This window comes from Macrobrachium nipponense, chromosome 34 (assembly GCF_015104395.2).
Source record: "Macrobrachium nipponense isolate FS-2020 chromosome 34, ASM1510439v2, whole genome shotgun sequence".
Taxonomy (NCBI): Eukaryota; Metazoa; Arthropoda; class Malacostraca; order Decapoda; family Palaemonidae; genus Macrobrachium; species Macrobrachium nipponense.
In genome coordinates, this window is record NC_061095.1 from 13,184,193 (window position 1) to 13,200,525 (window position 16,333).

The 16,333-nt window shown below is 37.5% G+C and overlaps 1 protein-coding gene across 3 annotated transcripts in view; it reads right to left on the bottom strand.

The window, feature by feature from the left end:
* Nucleotides 1-16,333, bottom strand: part of LOC135207908 (serine/arginine-rich splicing factor 4-like) — a 77,995-nt gene that overhangs the window by 22,476 nt on the left and 39,186 nt on the right. For all 3 annotated transcript variants that reach the window (XM_064239844.1, XM_064239845.1, XM_064239846.1), the window contains exons 5-6: nt 3,828-3,900; nt 928-1,001 (exon numbers count right to left, since the gene is read on the bottom strand). In XM_064239844.1, the coding sequence (XP_064095914.1) occupies nt 928-1,001; nt 3,828-3,900 (147 nt within the window). The remainder of the gene's footprint in view (nt 1-927; nt 1,002-3,827; nt 3,901-16,333) is intronic.

Sequence of the window (16,333 nt, forward strand, 5' to 3'; positions counted from 1 at the left end):
GAAAAAATTTGATCTTCGGTCAACTTTAACTCAACCGAAATGGTCGAAAACTGCAATTGAAAGCTAAAACATTTACAGCCTAGTAATATTCAATCAATTACCTTCATTTTGAAACAAACAGGAAGTCTCTAGCACAATATTTCGATTTATGGTGAATTTTTGAAAAAAAAAAAAATATATATATGTCCGCTCGTTACGAATTCATGCATCACTTTGTGATAATATTTTCTCTGTGTTGCTTTGATCGTTTTACAATTTGTTATATACCAAAATCATCGCAATTTAGAGTACAATACAACGAAAAAAAAATTAACTCATTATCTTTTCTTTCGCGCTGTCATACATTCCAATATTTATATGTGATAATGATATTTTTTTCATTTCTGATGGTTGCATAGTAAACTTCAGGCAATGACAAAATAAAGGAGCCAAAAATGAATTCTTAATCTTAAAAACTAAGCATGCTATCATTTTTTAAAAAAAACTTTTTTTCCGCTTCGGCGCTAACTCCCGAACGCCGCTGGTATACGAGATGTGACACTTTGGTAAATAGCCACTCAGCGTTTAAGGGTTAATACCATCACTTGAAATAATTGAGCAACTGATGCTATCCTAATAGGGAGAATCCACATAATAGTGATCTGATAAATTTGTGCTGTTCTCAAGAGCACGTCAACTTCTATCATTTCAAGCAGCTGGCACATACCTCACGTCTTCAACGCCACATTATCAGTACAATTTCTGGACTTCAATATCTATAGGTAGTACTTGAAAAATATCAAAACAATGAAAGAATTCAATGTCAAACTAAGCCCCTTTTCCAACATTCAATTTATTACAATTCCACTAGTAAAAAGTAATAAAATTATGTATTTAGTTGCTAAACTACTTTCAAAAACAAAAATAACCATAAAACTACAGTCTCACCCTTCATTCCTTCTGTATTTGTGAGCATCAGCATATGTCACTTCCCCAGCCTGACGCATGAAATCCTTGAGATCCTGTTGAGAAATCAGAAAATTAAACAAAATAATTCTAAATGAAGAATTAAAAATAAAAAGCAATAACATTTCTTCCAAAACCAAAAATTACCAACAACCTTGACCACCAGGTCCTTCAAAAGTCCCCACCAGGTACCTTAGAAGGATATATTTTCAATTAGAAAAACATACATACATACATACATACATACATTTACACTATCACACACACACACACACACACACACACACACAAACAGTCTTCCATAATGAAGGTCTGCTGGACTAAACTTCATACTCTCAGCTTCCAAGAACATTACAAAATATTAAAGAAGTTTTTATAAACTATGTTACTGCCCATATCAACCTATAAACTTTTGAAAAAAAGGCCAAAGTTTTCTTATACAATAAATAAAATATGAGATAAAATGACAAAAAAAAAACTGATAACTAATAAAAAAAAAAAAGAAGTACTAATACTTGCAGAGAAAGACCATTAAAGGTTGATGCGCATAGCGTTTTTTTTCTTTTCGTTACTTTTAAATTACAAACTGAATATGGGCTTTTACATGTCACCTATAATACCTCTATGGAAAAACTTTTGACCTGACAAAGCCTTTCAGATTTGTCCTTAAGCGTTCAAACCCGGCCAGCAAGTCAGGGCATGGATGATGAGAAAGTTCTGAACAGAAGTAAGTTGTTCGACTCCAACACCATGCCTAGCACAGACCCCTTTTAAGGTAGCCATGAAGGTGAAAGGCTGGGTAGTACCGTGGATGTCCTACCAGCTCCTTCCACCACTCTGAGGAGTCCTCATTCTCCTCTCACACCTACGAAATGCGGCAGGAAGGAAAATGTGTCCCACGTCCTCGTCCCCCACTTTCGTCCACGGTTCCACCCGGGCCCGCGTTCGGACGGGTCCGGATGATCCCCCTCGATCGTAAGACGAAACCCAACGTCTCGCCTGAATGATCATCATCGGCCCATTACGACGCTCCTTCGTCCTTTCCTGCGCGACCTTGCGCGTCCCTCCTCCTCTCCCTTGCCTCAAGCTATCTCTCCTGCCCTCTCTTACGTTGTCTTCAAAAGACATCGGCAAAGAGTTAGGGTCTGTTTGAACAATGAAATAGCAACTCTGCTACTTAGCTACATTTTCAAGTACCCTCAAGAAGATTATATTCCTCTACTGGCACTACTTCTCATGCTCCCAAGAGCCCAAAACAAAATATAATGAAATGCTACTAGAAAAAAAAAATCCAGAATAATTCTTGGACAAACCACCCACTATACTTACCATTATTAAACTAAACTTCTAATAAAACTACAAACATGCATGACAAAAGAAGCATTACCCCTTAATCCAATTCGACCATCATTTTCCTAAACAATCAAATCTACTCGTGTGAGACAAACTTCAAGTGTATGCTTCCTTGACAAAAATTAGTCTAACATTCCTATAAATACTCCCTACACAATGTTGAAACTGGACATAAATCCTTTTGCCCTATGAATAAATCCTACCAAAAAGGACTATAATTACAATACTGTGCCTACTCCCATACCCTATGCAGTAGTCTTTGACCACTCACAACAATATCTTAAATGCAGTGGAATACACAGTTAAACTCTTATAAAGTCTTTCACTCTGTAAAATATTCCCCTTTACTAAAACAGTACTTCTGCTTGGAGCATCTTTGTCTTCCTAATGAAAACACAGAAATATTATCAAGAATTAATACTTGACCATCAAATTATGTCATGAAAGGTTCTGCAGCACCAAAACTTCAAGCAAAACCAAATTAAACAGTGCTTTATGTTATTCCACTAATCCTCCTTATGTCAGCCTAATAGTTGTAAGGTGCAGTAAAACTGTAATCAGGGTAACTATACAAGCATTTTTTTAATACAGTATACAGAAAGCAAACTTGAGTATTCTATTTATTAATTAGACCCATATTCCTTAAAATGAGTGTAAAGTCATTATTAAGGAGGAAACAGGGATAAGCACCTAGATATTTCTGAGCCAGAGGGAAACACTTATACACACAAACAAACCTCTTAACTGCACTGAAACCTTTCTCAAAAAATAAATGAGAGAAAGCAAATTAACATAACAGCAGTAAAACGAAAAACTGCAAAATTCTCACATTGCAAATCAAGTACGGTGTAAGGACAGAATCATAAACATCGACTGACAGAAAGGATGTAATCAAAGGCAAATATAAACAGCAGGTCACAAGGTTATACAGAACCATGACCTACCTGCTAGTTTCAGCATCACTTCATTACTATACAGTACTGTAAACATGATTATAATATACGTAAAATAATAACTAAATTGATGAAAATACACCATCTAACTATTCTACATTTAAACTAGCAGTCAAGTGGTCAGATATATAAATTAAGGCATCCTACATACCCAAGTTCCTATTGTCTTCCAAATGTTATTGTTTCACCACCAATTTCAACACCAACAGGAGTGTATGATAGCTTTATATAATCTACATGAGGGTTTTTCCCTGATTGTTCCCTAGGCGAAATATCGGAGGGGGAATGTTGTTAGATCCGCAGGTTGGCTAATAGCCCAACATATACAAAAGAACCCCTGCAATTATTCTTGCTACATTCCAACAGTGTTAAGGAGTTACATACTGTTTCTAATCTATGAGAGAGTTAAAGGAGGAACAAATCAATATTAAAAATATAAAAGACTAAGATACATCAAAGGTAATCAGAATAAAAAACAAATTAATAATAGGATAGATATGACAAAACTTCCATATATATCATGAATTTCAATAACACTAAAAACTGTTAAGTCATATTATAAAAACATTCACCTACCTGCCAAGAAACTTTACTGGACAGGTTTTCAACAGTCAGGCGATAATCTGTACGAGCTGCCATACCAAATCGACTGCATGTTGGACAAAAAATAAATTCTATGAATATGTAAGTCAAATAAATAATCATATGAGAGAGAGAGAGGAGAGAGAGAGAGAGAGAGAGAGAGAGAGAGAGAGAAATTACATCATATCAATACCTGAGAGAGAGAGAAATTACATCATATCAATACCTGAGAGAGAGAGAATTACATCATATCAATACCTATCATAATATTTCCTGATCACAGTTAGTGAGAAGTTATTGTGAAGTAAGACCAGCAATGTTGAATGTTATGAATACGTATACTGGAGGTGCTGCTGTAGAAAAGGATGAAAGCATCTTTTTAAATGTCCAATTTGAAAGTACCATGAGAGAGGAAGAGATTAAACCAAATACTTGCAGATTTTAAGAACTCATCTGACAATGCCACAAAAGGCAATTAAGTGGGTATTACATGAACAGGGTACCAGAACATCTTAACAAATCTCTAAATTTGTTAAGAATAATTAAAATTTTTGTTATTGTTTTAGCAGGTTATGACCAGCGGTATAATACTCAACTCTTCTGTAATTTCATTTAATATCTATTCTTTTTCAAAGCAATTAAACAAATTTCCAAATGTTGGATGGCACATAGTCATCTATTCTTGAAATGCAGGGTGTCACAGCTATTAGTTTCTACTTTAATGGCAGCTCAAAATTTTGACATTTTTAAATTCATGGTAGCACTCTTGTTTTGAGTGCAAGTAACTATCCCGGTCCACTTCCAAGGAAGAATAGGTATACAACAATGTTGAAGGGATCAATTTGTTTGTTCCCTATGTACATAAGAAGGGAGGTGGGAGGGCTCCCAATATGTAACTACTTGGTAAGTAATGTACAAAAACTTATTTTATTATAAAAAAAATGTCATTTGTATAAGTAACTCACCAAGTAATTACATAGCTCAATCCCACATTGACAGGAGGTGGGATACACTATTCCTAAACACATTCTAAACAGAAAATAAATTTGAAATCACAATTTTTAAAAGTAAACTTTATTTCTCCTAACTACAGGCGGCCCGCGGTTAACGGCGCAATCACTCAACGGCGAATCGGTTTTACGGCGGTCGTCAAAAATATTCATTAAAAAAATAAGGCATTTTAAAGGTATCTTTACGGCACAAATTTCAGTTAACAGCGCCGCTAGCGCCGTTGTCTAACGAGTTCATACATATGTAGAAATGCAGTTCAGACCATAAAGGTTATGCAAATTATATTAACAAATTTTATGGAGAGTTATTACGTAGGTATTAGGGTAAAATATATGCCTCTGACGCTGTTCTATGCCGAAAATATCGAGTTACATAAGTGCAAATTTAGCTATGGATGTGTCGATTCATAATTGTTCATGCTTTTGTTTAAAATGTGAGTGAAAATGTATTATGTGAAAGACATTTTTATTTCTGGACAGAAATATGATACAAAGGCAGCTTTTGAAACTGCCCTTCACAATATCAAATACGATGTTTTTTCATGTTCTTTCTTGTAAGCCGCCGCCTGCCGCTCTTCCGAAAATATCGATTTAAAAAAAGGGCAAATTAGCGATCGATGTGTCGATTTTATAAATGTTTATGCTTTGATGTTTAAAATGTGTATGAAAATGTATTACGAATAGGGTATTTTTATTTCTGTGCAGCAATATGATAAAAAGGCAGCTTTTGCAACTCCCCTTAAAGTTATCGACTACGATGTGTTTTTCAAGTTCGTTCGTGTATGCCGCTGTCTGCCGCTCTTCCGAAAATATCGTTAAAAAAAAAAAAAAAAAAAAAAAAAAAAAAAAAAAAAAAAAAAAAAAAAAAAAAAAAAAAAAGTGCAAATTTAGCGATCGATGTGTCAGTTTTTCAAATGTTTTATGCTTTTATCGTTTTAAAATGTGTATGAAAAATTATATTGCGTAAAGGTATTTTCATTTTTGTACAGAAATAAGATACAATTAAGGCGCCTTTGTAACTACGCTCCACGTTGTCAGGGGATGGTTTTTTCATGTTCGTTCTTGTCCGTCAGTTCCGAAAAATGCATTGTGTTATTTTATTAATTATGCATCTTTTCCATAAATCCTTTAAAAAGTTATACATTATTTCACTGTATCCAAGAATATTGTATGTATTCTCATATTATTGTATTTTAAAATACTACGGCAAACTTAAGCCCCATATTCCGCGGAGCGGCCAATGTTGTGGTTTGAAATCAGCTGATGAATACGAGTCTGTTTCACCATAACGCAATTCTGAGCGAATGCTCTTGCTTCTAGTTAGCATAAACGAATATCTAGATACTTGACTTATATGAGACAAAGTTATTTTTCCTTATACAGCGTGTTTTTAGGTGGAAATATTTATTGAATATGTCTCGTTGTGAAAGTGAACTACTATTTTTTTCGTTAACAGATTACGTTGGCGGCACGTTTATTGCGTAAAAAATTACGTGATTCCGTTCACAATACGTAATCCTTTATATCATCATAACACGAACTTTACGTTATTTATCTTATATCAGCGTGAGAAACCAACAGTAAAATGTGTTCTTTCAAGCACAGTAGTTTTTCGATTAAAATGATTTTAATCCCAATTTTATCTATGTGGCTGTGTGTGATGGCAAGACGTTTACTGCAGTTTTATCCTTGTTGCCGATGTACAAAATAATAGTCATTAGCAGCCCTTGAACAGTTTTCTTCAGCTTCAGTTATAATTAGGTTTAAATTTAACGGTATATTTTCCGCCGAGTTGAACTCTTTAATCCTATTATTGATCTCTCCTGATCTATTAGCAAAAATAAATAAAGTTATTACCATTTAAGATATCTTCAGTTCTATTCTATACAATAACGCCATTGTTATAACAAAATACGGTTAATGTTGCAACCTGTAGGTTACCGATGATCGAAATACAAGCCATAACAGATGTTTTATCCAGTTCGGTTTGTACTTAGAAAAAACTTAAGTCGTTTTCCTCGTTCGTTGGTTGTTTCATGGTTGTATACAACGTTCATCGACGGCCCCCAACGAGTATAACAACGGTTTTTAAAACACCTACTTTCATCATTCTCCTTTTGGCATTGTTATTTTGAACTTATGTAACTAGAAGATTGAGGATAGTTAGGCCATTGGTAATTTGATCTCTCATTTAAAAATCGAAAAACTTATCGTCAAGACTAATGGATCGTTAACCAGAACACTACGAGCTTACCTCGTACACTGTATAAAAACTTTATTATATCTGTTTACAACTACTTAGACACCCCCACATGTTACTGTACAGTAAAAAGTTCTATAGTGACTATACTTTACATAAATATAACTTTTTAACTTATTTGCGCCGTTGCTGTGATTTACGGAGCCTTTTGACTGGTGCTGAGGTTTTCGAAAAAGAAGGTGCTGCGGCGGCCATAGGCTTTAAAATCGCTCAGCGTCGAAAATTCGCTTGTGGCGTCGGTGGCCGGAAACGGAACGGGAACCCCTGCCGCTAACCGAGGGCCGACCTGTATACCAAAACCTGCGGTCATTTTGTTTACAATGTAGGAATTGCTTTACGGCCGGAGGCCTGGGAACATGTCCGTTAAATTACTCTTTGAACAAGGTTGGTTAGGTCAGTAACTACTGTCTGGTTAGACTGGGGAGACCTGCCTGCCTGGATGTACCAAATTCCCTTTACATTTGCACATTCAGCCCAGGTTTTCAGATTGATGGGGTAGCCATGAGGTAGGGCCTAAATAAAATTAAAATGAACTTCAGTGTGTTATAGGTAAACAGGAAGGCTGAGGTTGGAGGGGAGGAATCTGAGTGGAGTCTCTACAACCTGACTGGAGTTTGAACACACCTGGGCTGCTACCTCCTGGTCGAAAGTGCTCCCTGCCTCTGACAACTTTTGAGAGGAGCATTAAAAACTTACAAGATCAAGAGTCAGACTTCTGTGCCTTTTCCAAATGGAAGTGAGGAATCGTAAGCTTGCGTACGAAAAAGGCTGGTACGGAAGAATTAATTAAGAACCGGAGGCATGGCCATTAAGGCAAAGATCAGAGAACGGGTTTGACCTTATTGCCAGGTCCCTGCCTTCCACCCCTTGATAGAGGGAAGGGAGCATGACTGCTTCTATGAATCTAACAAACAAAAAACAATAGATGTAGGGAAGCTTGATGTTTGGTTTATTTAATTAAAATTAAAAAAAAAAAATTCAAACACAGTATCATTCAAAAGTATATTCAACAAAAGTAATTAAAAGAAAATTATCCCACCACAAAAAAAACAAAAATAAACTAATAATAACGGTTAGTCCATGCAAGAGCTCACGAAAAAACACGTCTGCATCACATGACAGCTGAAAGCAATAAAGCGGACAATGTTTTTACATCCAGGCAGGTCAGGTCTTAACCGCCCGTTACCGCCCCACCGGGATCAGCTAGGTTAGTTTGCCTAACCACTTTGTTCAAGAGTTGTTTTAACTTCAATATTCCAGCTTCTCCATTGGCCGGCAATTACTTACTCATTAACAACATGTCTGCATCGCATGACAGCCCACATTGCAGGTTCTTCCCCCCACCTAACTGGATGGTAGTTACTGCCTAACCTTTGTTCAAGAGTTTTTAACAGCTGGGGTTCAAGCTTCGCTGTAAATAAGTAGTTACCTATCGTAAAGGACCAAGGGGTTTGTATATTGCGTTAGGAACAAATACAAATAAGGATTCAATTTAGCTAGCATTGTTAAATGCTTGTTTGTAACCTTATCTGATTGAGAGGCTACGCAGGAAATTACTGGCCTCAGGTCAAATTACTGGACCTTATGGTTTACACGTGCTTCCTTGCTCCTTGCATGAGATGCATTAACCAGTAATGACGCGGCATCAAAGTCTAATGAATTGCCTCTAGCTGCAGTGCTGCTTTGCAACCATGGGATAACTTCCGCCTTGTTTGCCAAAAGGTAACAATACAATTTAAAAGCCCTTGTCCTGGGCACAGCCGAAAAGGGTAACAATACAAATTAAAAGCCCTTGTCCTGGGCGGGCACAGTACAGCAATATGAACCAGAAATGAAAATTAACCTACACCATAATAAAAAACACCAGCCCCACCCAAAAAAAAAATGGACAAATGGAGGGTACTGCCGTACACAGTAACCCTCAGGCTCCCCAAACAAACTTTGGACAAAAAAACCCTAATCATGGGTCGAGGTGATAGATACATAGGAGATTTGTACTCCTTTCCCTCGTTCCCCAGTACCCGCGCCAGCCGCGGAACAACGAAACCTAATGTATTGCAGTTGTTCGTAGAAATGGTCTCTGCAATCCTGTAGGTGTGTCCGAGTACCTGACTGACCTGCATCTCCAATACATAGCCTGTACAAGATCATGGAGGGTAGAGTGAGAGGATTATGCTTGGATACTAACAATAAGTTGCGGACTGCTCTTGTTGACTTCAATAAGCCATGACTTTCAGTAAAGGGAAGAACTTCTTGAAACTTTTGAGTGTGACTCCTACAATACCATCTTTAAAAAAGAAAAACCTAAGAAATTCCTTGACAAGGGCACACCAAACGGGATTTTTAAGCAGAAACACCGTAAGTTCTTGGAAGGAAGGGCCTCTTGAATTTTCTTTGTTCTTTCAACATAAATGGCTGAATGTGCCCTGACAGAAACAAAAGATGGTATGGAGAGTGGGGGAAGACAAATGAATCCGGAGGATGTCTTCCTCTCCAGATGCGGCCTTTAGGAAGGAAATTGAAAAGGCCTGGTGTGTAGTTTCCCACCCAATGCCACGAACTTTTGTATGGACGAGAGTGGGTCCCTAACAGGCTCATCCAATTTGTTGGCCAAACAGGATGGGACGAGAAGATGGAAGCCTTTGGACGTTTCTGTAGGCCCAGTAGTTTTTTTTGGATTCTTTGATCAGACAGAAAAGTCTGAAAATTCAGACGAATCAAAAAAATACAGGGGCTCTAAATAAAGCATCAATTGATCAGGAGTCAGTTGAGACGTTACGTTTAGGTTGAATCAATAGTCCCAATTAAACAGGCTAGTTTGGAGAATCTCTTGTAAGTCCTCTATTTGTATTTTTGAATTTCAAAGGGGAGCATATGAGCCTGTCGTCCAAATATTAGCACAAATATTTATTCCCATGAGATGGTAGGTTGGTAGTCGTTTGGCGAGAGGAAGCAAGAACCCTAGGCAAATAACTTGAGGGGGCGTGGAAAGGTCAAAGCAACCAGTGGCCCTGAAAATGGAAGAACTGTCCTTGAATCATGAACCTTGGATACTTCCTGGGACTCTAGGTGGAACTGGTACAATGGAAGTATTGTCCTGCCATGCTGACTGTTACCATCCAAGTTTCCTTGTTTGGATGGCTGGACAGGACCTGCCTCCCCTTTCCATCCTGAACTTGGTTCCGGTCTTCATTGAGAAGTTCAGTGCCGATTACGTCTAGGGACAGGCCATTCTCCATCCCACTGACAACGTTAGGCGACAACAAAAAGGTGGTTGTAAAAAACCTTCATAAGTTGATGTCTTCAACCCATTCCACGGCTTTTATTCTTGAAAGGGGACAAAAGTTGATGGGAGATGAGGGTTAAGGGAGGTTTCTCCTTGAAACAGGATGGCTATCCATCGCACTGAGACTTCAGAACCCAAGGTTCTGGTTTACCCACTGAATCCCAAAAGCAGAGGAGCCTTGCACCCATGGGATGCACAGAAGGACCATGGTCTTCACTAATGAGGGGCAGGTTTGGTGGTAGACTTTTATACTTGATACGGTCCCTGAACGGAGATTTCCACCGAAACTGAGGTGGGCTTGAAAACACCCTCTGCTAACTAGGGTGCTTGGCAGACTGAGTCAGTTAAGGTAAGTTCTGTGTCGATTTCTTTTGGAGGGCTGCGGCCGTCACGCATTCCAAAGTTTTCTTTCGGGAAAAAGGCTGGGATTTAGAGAGGACGTGAAAAGGAAAAGGAAGGACAATCTCTGAGACGGAGTTGACTCCTTTGGTGGTGAAAAGAACACCCATAAAACTTCCCTCTTTTTTCGGAATCCCCGTGTTTACAAATCAGCCTAGCACTTGCGCGCCATCCCTGATCACTTTGTCTGCACGTCATTGCCTCAAACACCTTAAACATGTCCATCATAAGGTGATTGAGCTCTGTGGATGTAAACATAATCTTTGCAGAGGAGAAAGCTGACCTCCTTGAAGTCGATGAGACTGGAGAAATCCCCTTGGGAGGAGGCAGACTTCCATTTAAGGGACTTTCAACTAGGAATCCAATGTTTGAATAGAGCCTTCTTAGAGGAGGAGGAGAATACCAATTACAATAATTAGGTAGTTCCGTACGGATTCCAATCCAAGGTTTCTGGCCTTTCGGCCTCATTGAAGGCTGAGCCCAGAAAACACAGTACAGCCGGAGAAAAGAAAGGTCCAGATAAACAGACCAAAAAACTACCTCGGGAAGCGATTGAAACATTCGAAGTTAGTTGCTTTCTGATCAAAAACTTCTTCCTCTTGGACCCCAAAATTGAAGAAGAAGTCCACTGTCTGGAGGGTTTCTGTGCTGTACTGGGCAGGATTCTGCGGAAGACTTGAAAATACTCCAACTGATTATATATAGAGCATGGGAAAATCCCACAGGGGACACCTTTCCAATTGCCGTTCCAAACGAGGTCCTGGGAACACTCTACAGGTAAGCTCGTTCGAGGGAGACGACCTTCTGTGGGCAAAACCCGCCCACCAATCTCCCTTGAACTGGCCAGGTTGCTTCCTCCCAGGCAGAGGGTAGTTTAACAGGGACCTTGGTCTAAGAGCATCGGCAGGATGAACAGCCGCCACCTCCATTGCACTAGCAACGATATGATTATCTTTGTGCATCAGCACTTTCACTCAATTCCCAATTTGGGCAACCATGTTCACAAGTAGACTGAATATCTGGTCTACCCATACTTCATAAGACTGGCCATGGCATTGGTTCGAGGGAGAGGGAGCCTGGAAGGCGGAAATCACAGGTTGAAGGGGAAAGTCTAGAGGACCTTTGTTATAGGCCAAAAAAGGCAATCAAATTCGTAGAAACAGGTAATATGATATCATCAATAAGCAAATCGAACCTTCCTAGCCTCCGGCTCCCTATTGCAGCCTGCTCCTTTTCCTATCCCTTTTTAAATTGAATTGGCTAGATAAGCCCCCTAAAACCTGCCCTTTTTTCCCTTGCCCCAGTCCTGAGCACTAGTCACGGAAAGGAAAAGATAAAAGAATATATTTTGCCCCCTCCCCCTAAAATTGCAACACATAGGAATGAGTTGTCAGATTATTAGAAGAAGTCAGTCCTTGTTTTAGCAGAAAACATAACACCCAGATGGCACTAGACATAATTTCTAGATCCAGAGGTTAAATGTCAAAAATCAGCTCAAGCTAAATAAATTAAGATGTACTTACCAAATTCAAAGAAAAAGTTGTTCGTACCTGTTCTTCCCCGGAAAAGTTGGGCAGGGATAGTTTACCTACCACCCAAAACAAAAAAAGCGCCTACTGAAAAAATTTTCAACGATTACCGTTAAAGTAGAAACTAATAGCTATGTAATTCCTTAAAGTTACTTATTACTATCTTACAATTTTTAAATTTCATGTGGAAAATTAGTGCCCACATAACAAAGTTAGTCTGCTACCTGGATATCTGAATCCTATGGTATAAACTTGGGATTAATTCGATGACTTCTTTGGGCCCTTCCAGGAGGAAAAAAAGGTCTTGGTCATAAACTCAGAATGAAACTACTTATTACAAGGTAGCACGTTGAGACCTTACAACAAAATATGTCAGGGTTCCATACCTTTTGCTTTACACCATTGTACTGGTAATTGAATCTGTTTGGCATTGAAGCAAGTTAAAAATCATCCTTTACATTACATTATTTCATTTGAACAAATATTTGTTTTACAAGCTTTAATAATTTCTTTTTTAAAAACTGTTCACCAAGGCTAGCAAGGATTGCTGACATATCGAAAACTTCCTTACTTTTTTCCAAGAATAAAGCTGAATATGTACTGTCTTGAAATTTAAATTTATTGGGTAAATAAGGCACAAAAACTAATGGCAATGACAGTGGCACCCCCCCCGTATTCGCAAGGGATGTGTACCAGGACCCCCTCCGTGAATAGTTAGAACCTGCGAATAGTTGGAAACACCCTATAAAAAAATGCTGAAAACGGCCTATTTTGTTAGTTTAAAACTCAAGAAAAACCCACTAACAAAAAATTTTGATACTTGTTTTTTTAATAGTTTTATCACAAAATGGGGTGCATTTTATGATGGAAATTTCATATAAAAAAAAAAAGCCAGGAATTTGTAGATATTTCTCATAGAAAAAATGCCACGAATATACAAATTTTCCATGATAAAATGTGGGGAACATTCCTGAGAGAAATCCGCGAATGTTGTGACGTCCGTGAATTCCGGAGGACGAACCGCGAATGCGGTGGGGGATCCACTGAATCTTTTCCTGGTAAACCATGACTAGTGGTAACATCAGCAATGTTCCCCCCATAATTTGCAGACTCATGTATCTGTGGATTTCTATCTGGAACCCCCATTATTCATGGAAAATTTCCCCATTTGCTGTATTTTTGTTTTTTTTTATCAATTTCATCATAAGATGCCCGTTACGTTCTGTGATAAACACTATTGTAAAAAACCTAGGTAGAAAACATTTTTTGGTGGGTGGTTTGGTACCATCCCCCGTCCCCCGAATATGGAAGAAACACTGTATAACTAATAAAAATAATAATGATTGCAGTTTTAAATGTTTGTTTTATCAGCATACCAAATGTTTGGTCTATTAGCTTGACAAATGGTAGGTTTTTTTGAGTGCTTGAAGATTTACCGATGTGAATTTTTCTACATTTCATTAAATCAAAATTATATAAGAACTCATCACCATTAGATACAGCTGCTAAACCTTCAGGAAAATTTTGTAATTTTTTCCATTAGGTGGGAAAGAGCTAGTCTAATGTTTTGCATTGTTCTTTTCAAAGTAGTACAGTATCTATTTGGAAGCTTCCCAGCTACTACTTGACTGCACCCAGCAAAGGCAACTGATAATATTAGATAAGGAAAATCAGTTGAATTCTTTCCTTTATTTCAAACCTGTTCAGTCTTAACAATACTGTCACAATATGTGGTCACTCAGGTTGAACACTTTGTCTTTCTGGTATTTTCCATTTATATCCAAGTACTTTTCTTCCCTTTTTTTATGAAAATCTCATAATTACCACAATTTTTTTTCTTTCTCTAACTGAATAAACATTTACTAATAGTATAAGAATAAAAGACTATATGCACTTTCTCAGTCTGAATAAACTGGGAGTCTATTTCCAATGAATCTTTGTAGCAAATTTTCCTACACCAAAGTAGTAACTGTTAGGGTGAGTTGACACTAAAATCACGGTAAGAGGACTGTTAAGCAGTTTGCATAAATGAATAATGAAAATAGGTTAGCGATAAATTGCTTGACATTGAATACGTTAGGCAGTGAATTTTCCAAATATTGCGATAAGTATTAACAAAACATGAATGGAGGTGGATTTGTTAAAGTAGACGTATATAATGCTAAGATTCAGGGGTGAAGTGTGACATGGTCGTGTTAAAAATAAAGCAGCTGCAGAAAGATGACGGGTCCAGCCACTGGGATAGGATAGATATTAAGAATGTAAAATACTGAAGATTAGTATGAAGGCACAACAAATAATGTGAAGTCCTAGACCAAACTGCAATCTAACCAGAAAATGTACACAAAGGACATAGAGGAAAAATCTTTCATGTCTAACTTTTGAACCAGAAAAATTAAATATAAACATGACATTTTTATCATAAAATTAGATTTAACATATACCTACTTACCAAGCAATTACATACATGTAGCTAAAAGCTTCCTACTGCAGCAGTCAAAAATTCAAATTTTGCGTTGGCACCAACATCGTTAGTGTAGGTGAATAGGACCTGCCCACTTTCGGGAATGATAGGTACAAAACTGCAGAGGGTTCCAGTCATGTCATATTCTTATAATAAAATAAGGTTTTGAATATACTTACCCAGTAATCATATAGCTATAGTTTTCCATGTATGGCAGCCTAAATTCAAATTTCGCGGATAGCGCTTCGATTGCTCAGTGTAGGTACAGTGGACCCCCCCGTATTCGCGTTCTCCAGATTCGTGGACTCCACACATTTGCGGATTTCTCTCGGGAACATTTCCCTGCAATTATTCGCGGAAAATTCGCGCATTCCAAAACATTCGCGGGTTCTAAATATTCACGGGGGGGGGGTCTGGTACACACCCCCCGCGAATACGGGGGGATCACTGTATACAGTGCGATCCCCCAATGGCAATACTACGAATGACTTAGCTAATCATTTCATTCTGTTTTATGCATAATGTCCATGAGAGGGGAGGCAGGTGGGCTCCGATCGTATATATAATTACTGGGTAAGAATATACAAAACCTTATTTTATTATAAAAATATAATTTTTGTATATGAAACTTACCCAGTAATTATATACAGTAATAATACCCCGAACTTATGCGAGGTTCGGTTCCAGACCCCCTTATGTAAAGAAAATTTTTTAGTAAGTTTGGCAGTCTAAAAATGCTAAGAAATGCATACTCCTAGAGTTTAAACACAAAATATGACCCTAATCACACTCCCTAAATATTACGCTAACTTTTAAATGAAACTAAATTTACTGCAATTTCATTTAAAAGTTAGCTTAATACATTACCCTTAAAAAAAGAAATTAATAGTTAGTAAAAATATAGGTGTGAAGATTACATACATACAGTATTTCTCTATATTCTTTCCCCCTTTTGACTGACCGATCTACTTGTAGAAGTCTTCTCAACAACTTTTAAGAAATTCTTTATTCTATTTGTTCTGAAATTCCTTTTTTTATTTGGATTAATACAACTCTTAGTTATGTTGCTAACACAAAGAGAGAGAGAGAGAGAGAGAGAGAGAGAGAGAGAGAGAGAGAGAGAGAGAGAGATAGAGAGAGAGAGAGAGAGAGAGAGAGAGAGAATTACATAAAAATCAGTATGTTATATGAAGTAAAATTTTTAAAAAACTTGGTTTCACGTCGATATAAGATAAATAACGTAAAGTTCGTATTACGATTATATAAAACGAAAATTGCAAATGGAATCACGTAATCTTTTTACTTGAATAAACATGCCGCCAATGTAATCTTAAAAAAAAAAAAAAAGCTCACAATCACAACGAGACATATTCAAGTCATATTTCCACCTAAAAACACATTGTATAAGGAAAAATAACCATGTCTCATATAAGTCAAGTATCTAGATATTCATTTATACTAACTAGAAGCAAAAAAATTCGCTCAGAATTGCGTTAAATATGGCGAATTAAACTCGTATTTGCCATCAGCAGATTTCCAAACCAAAACATTG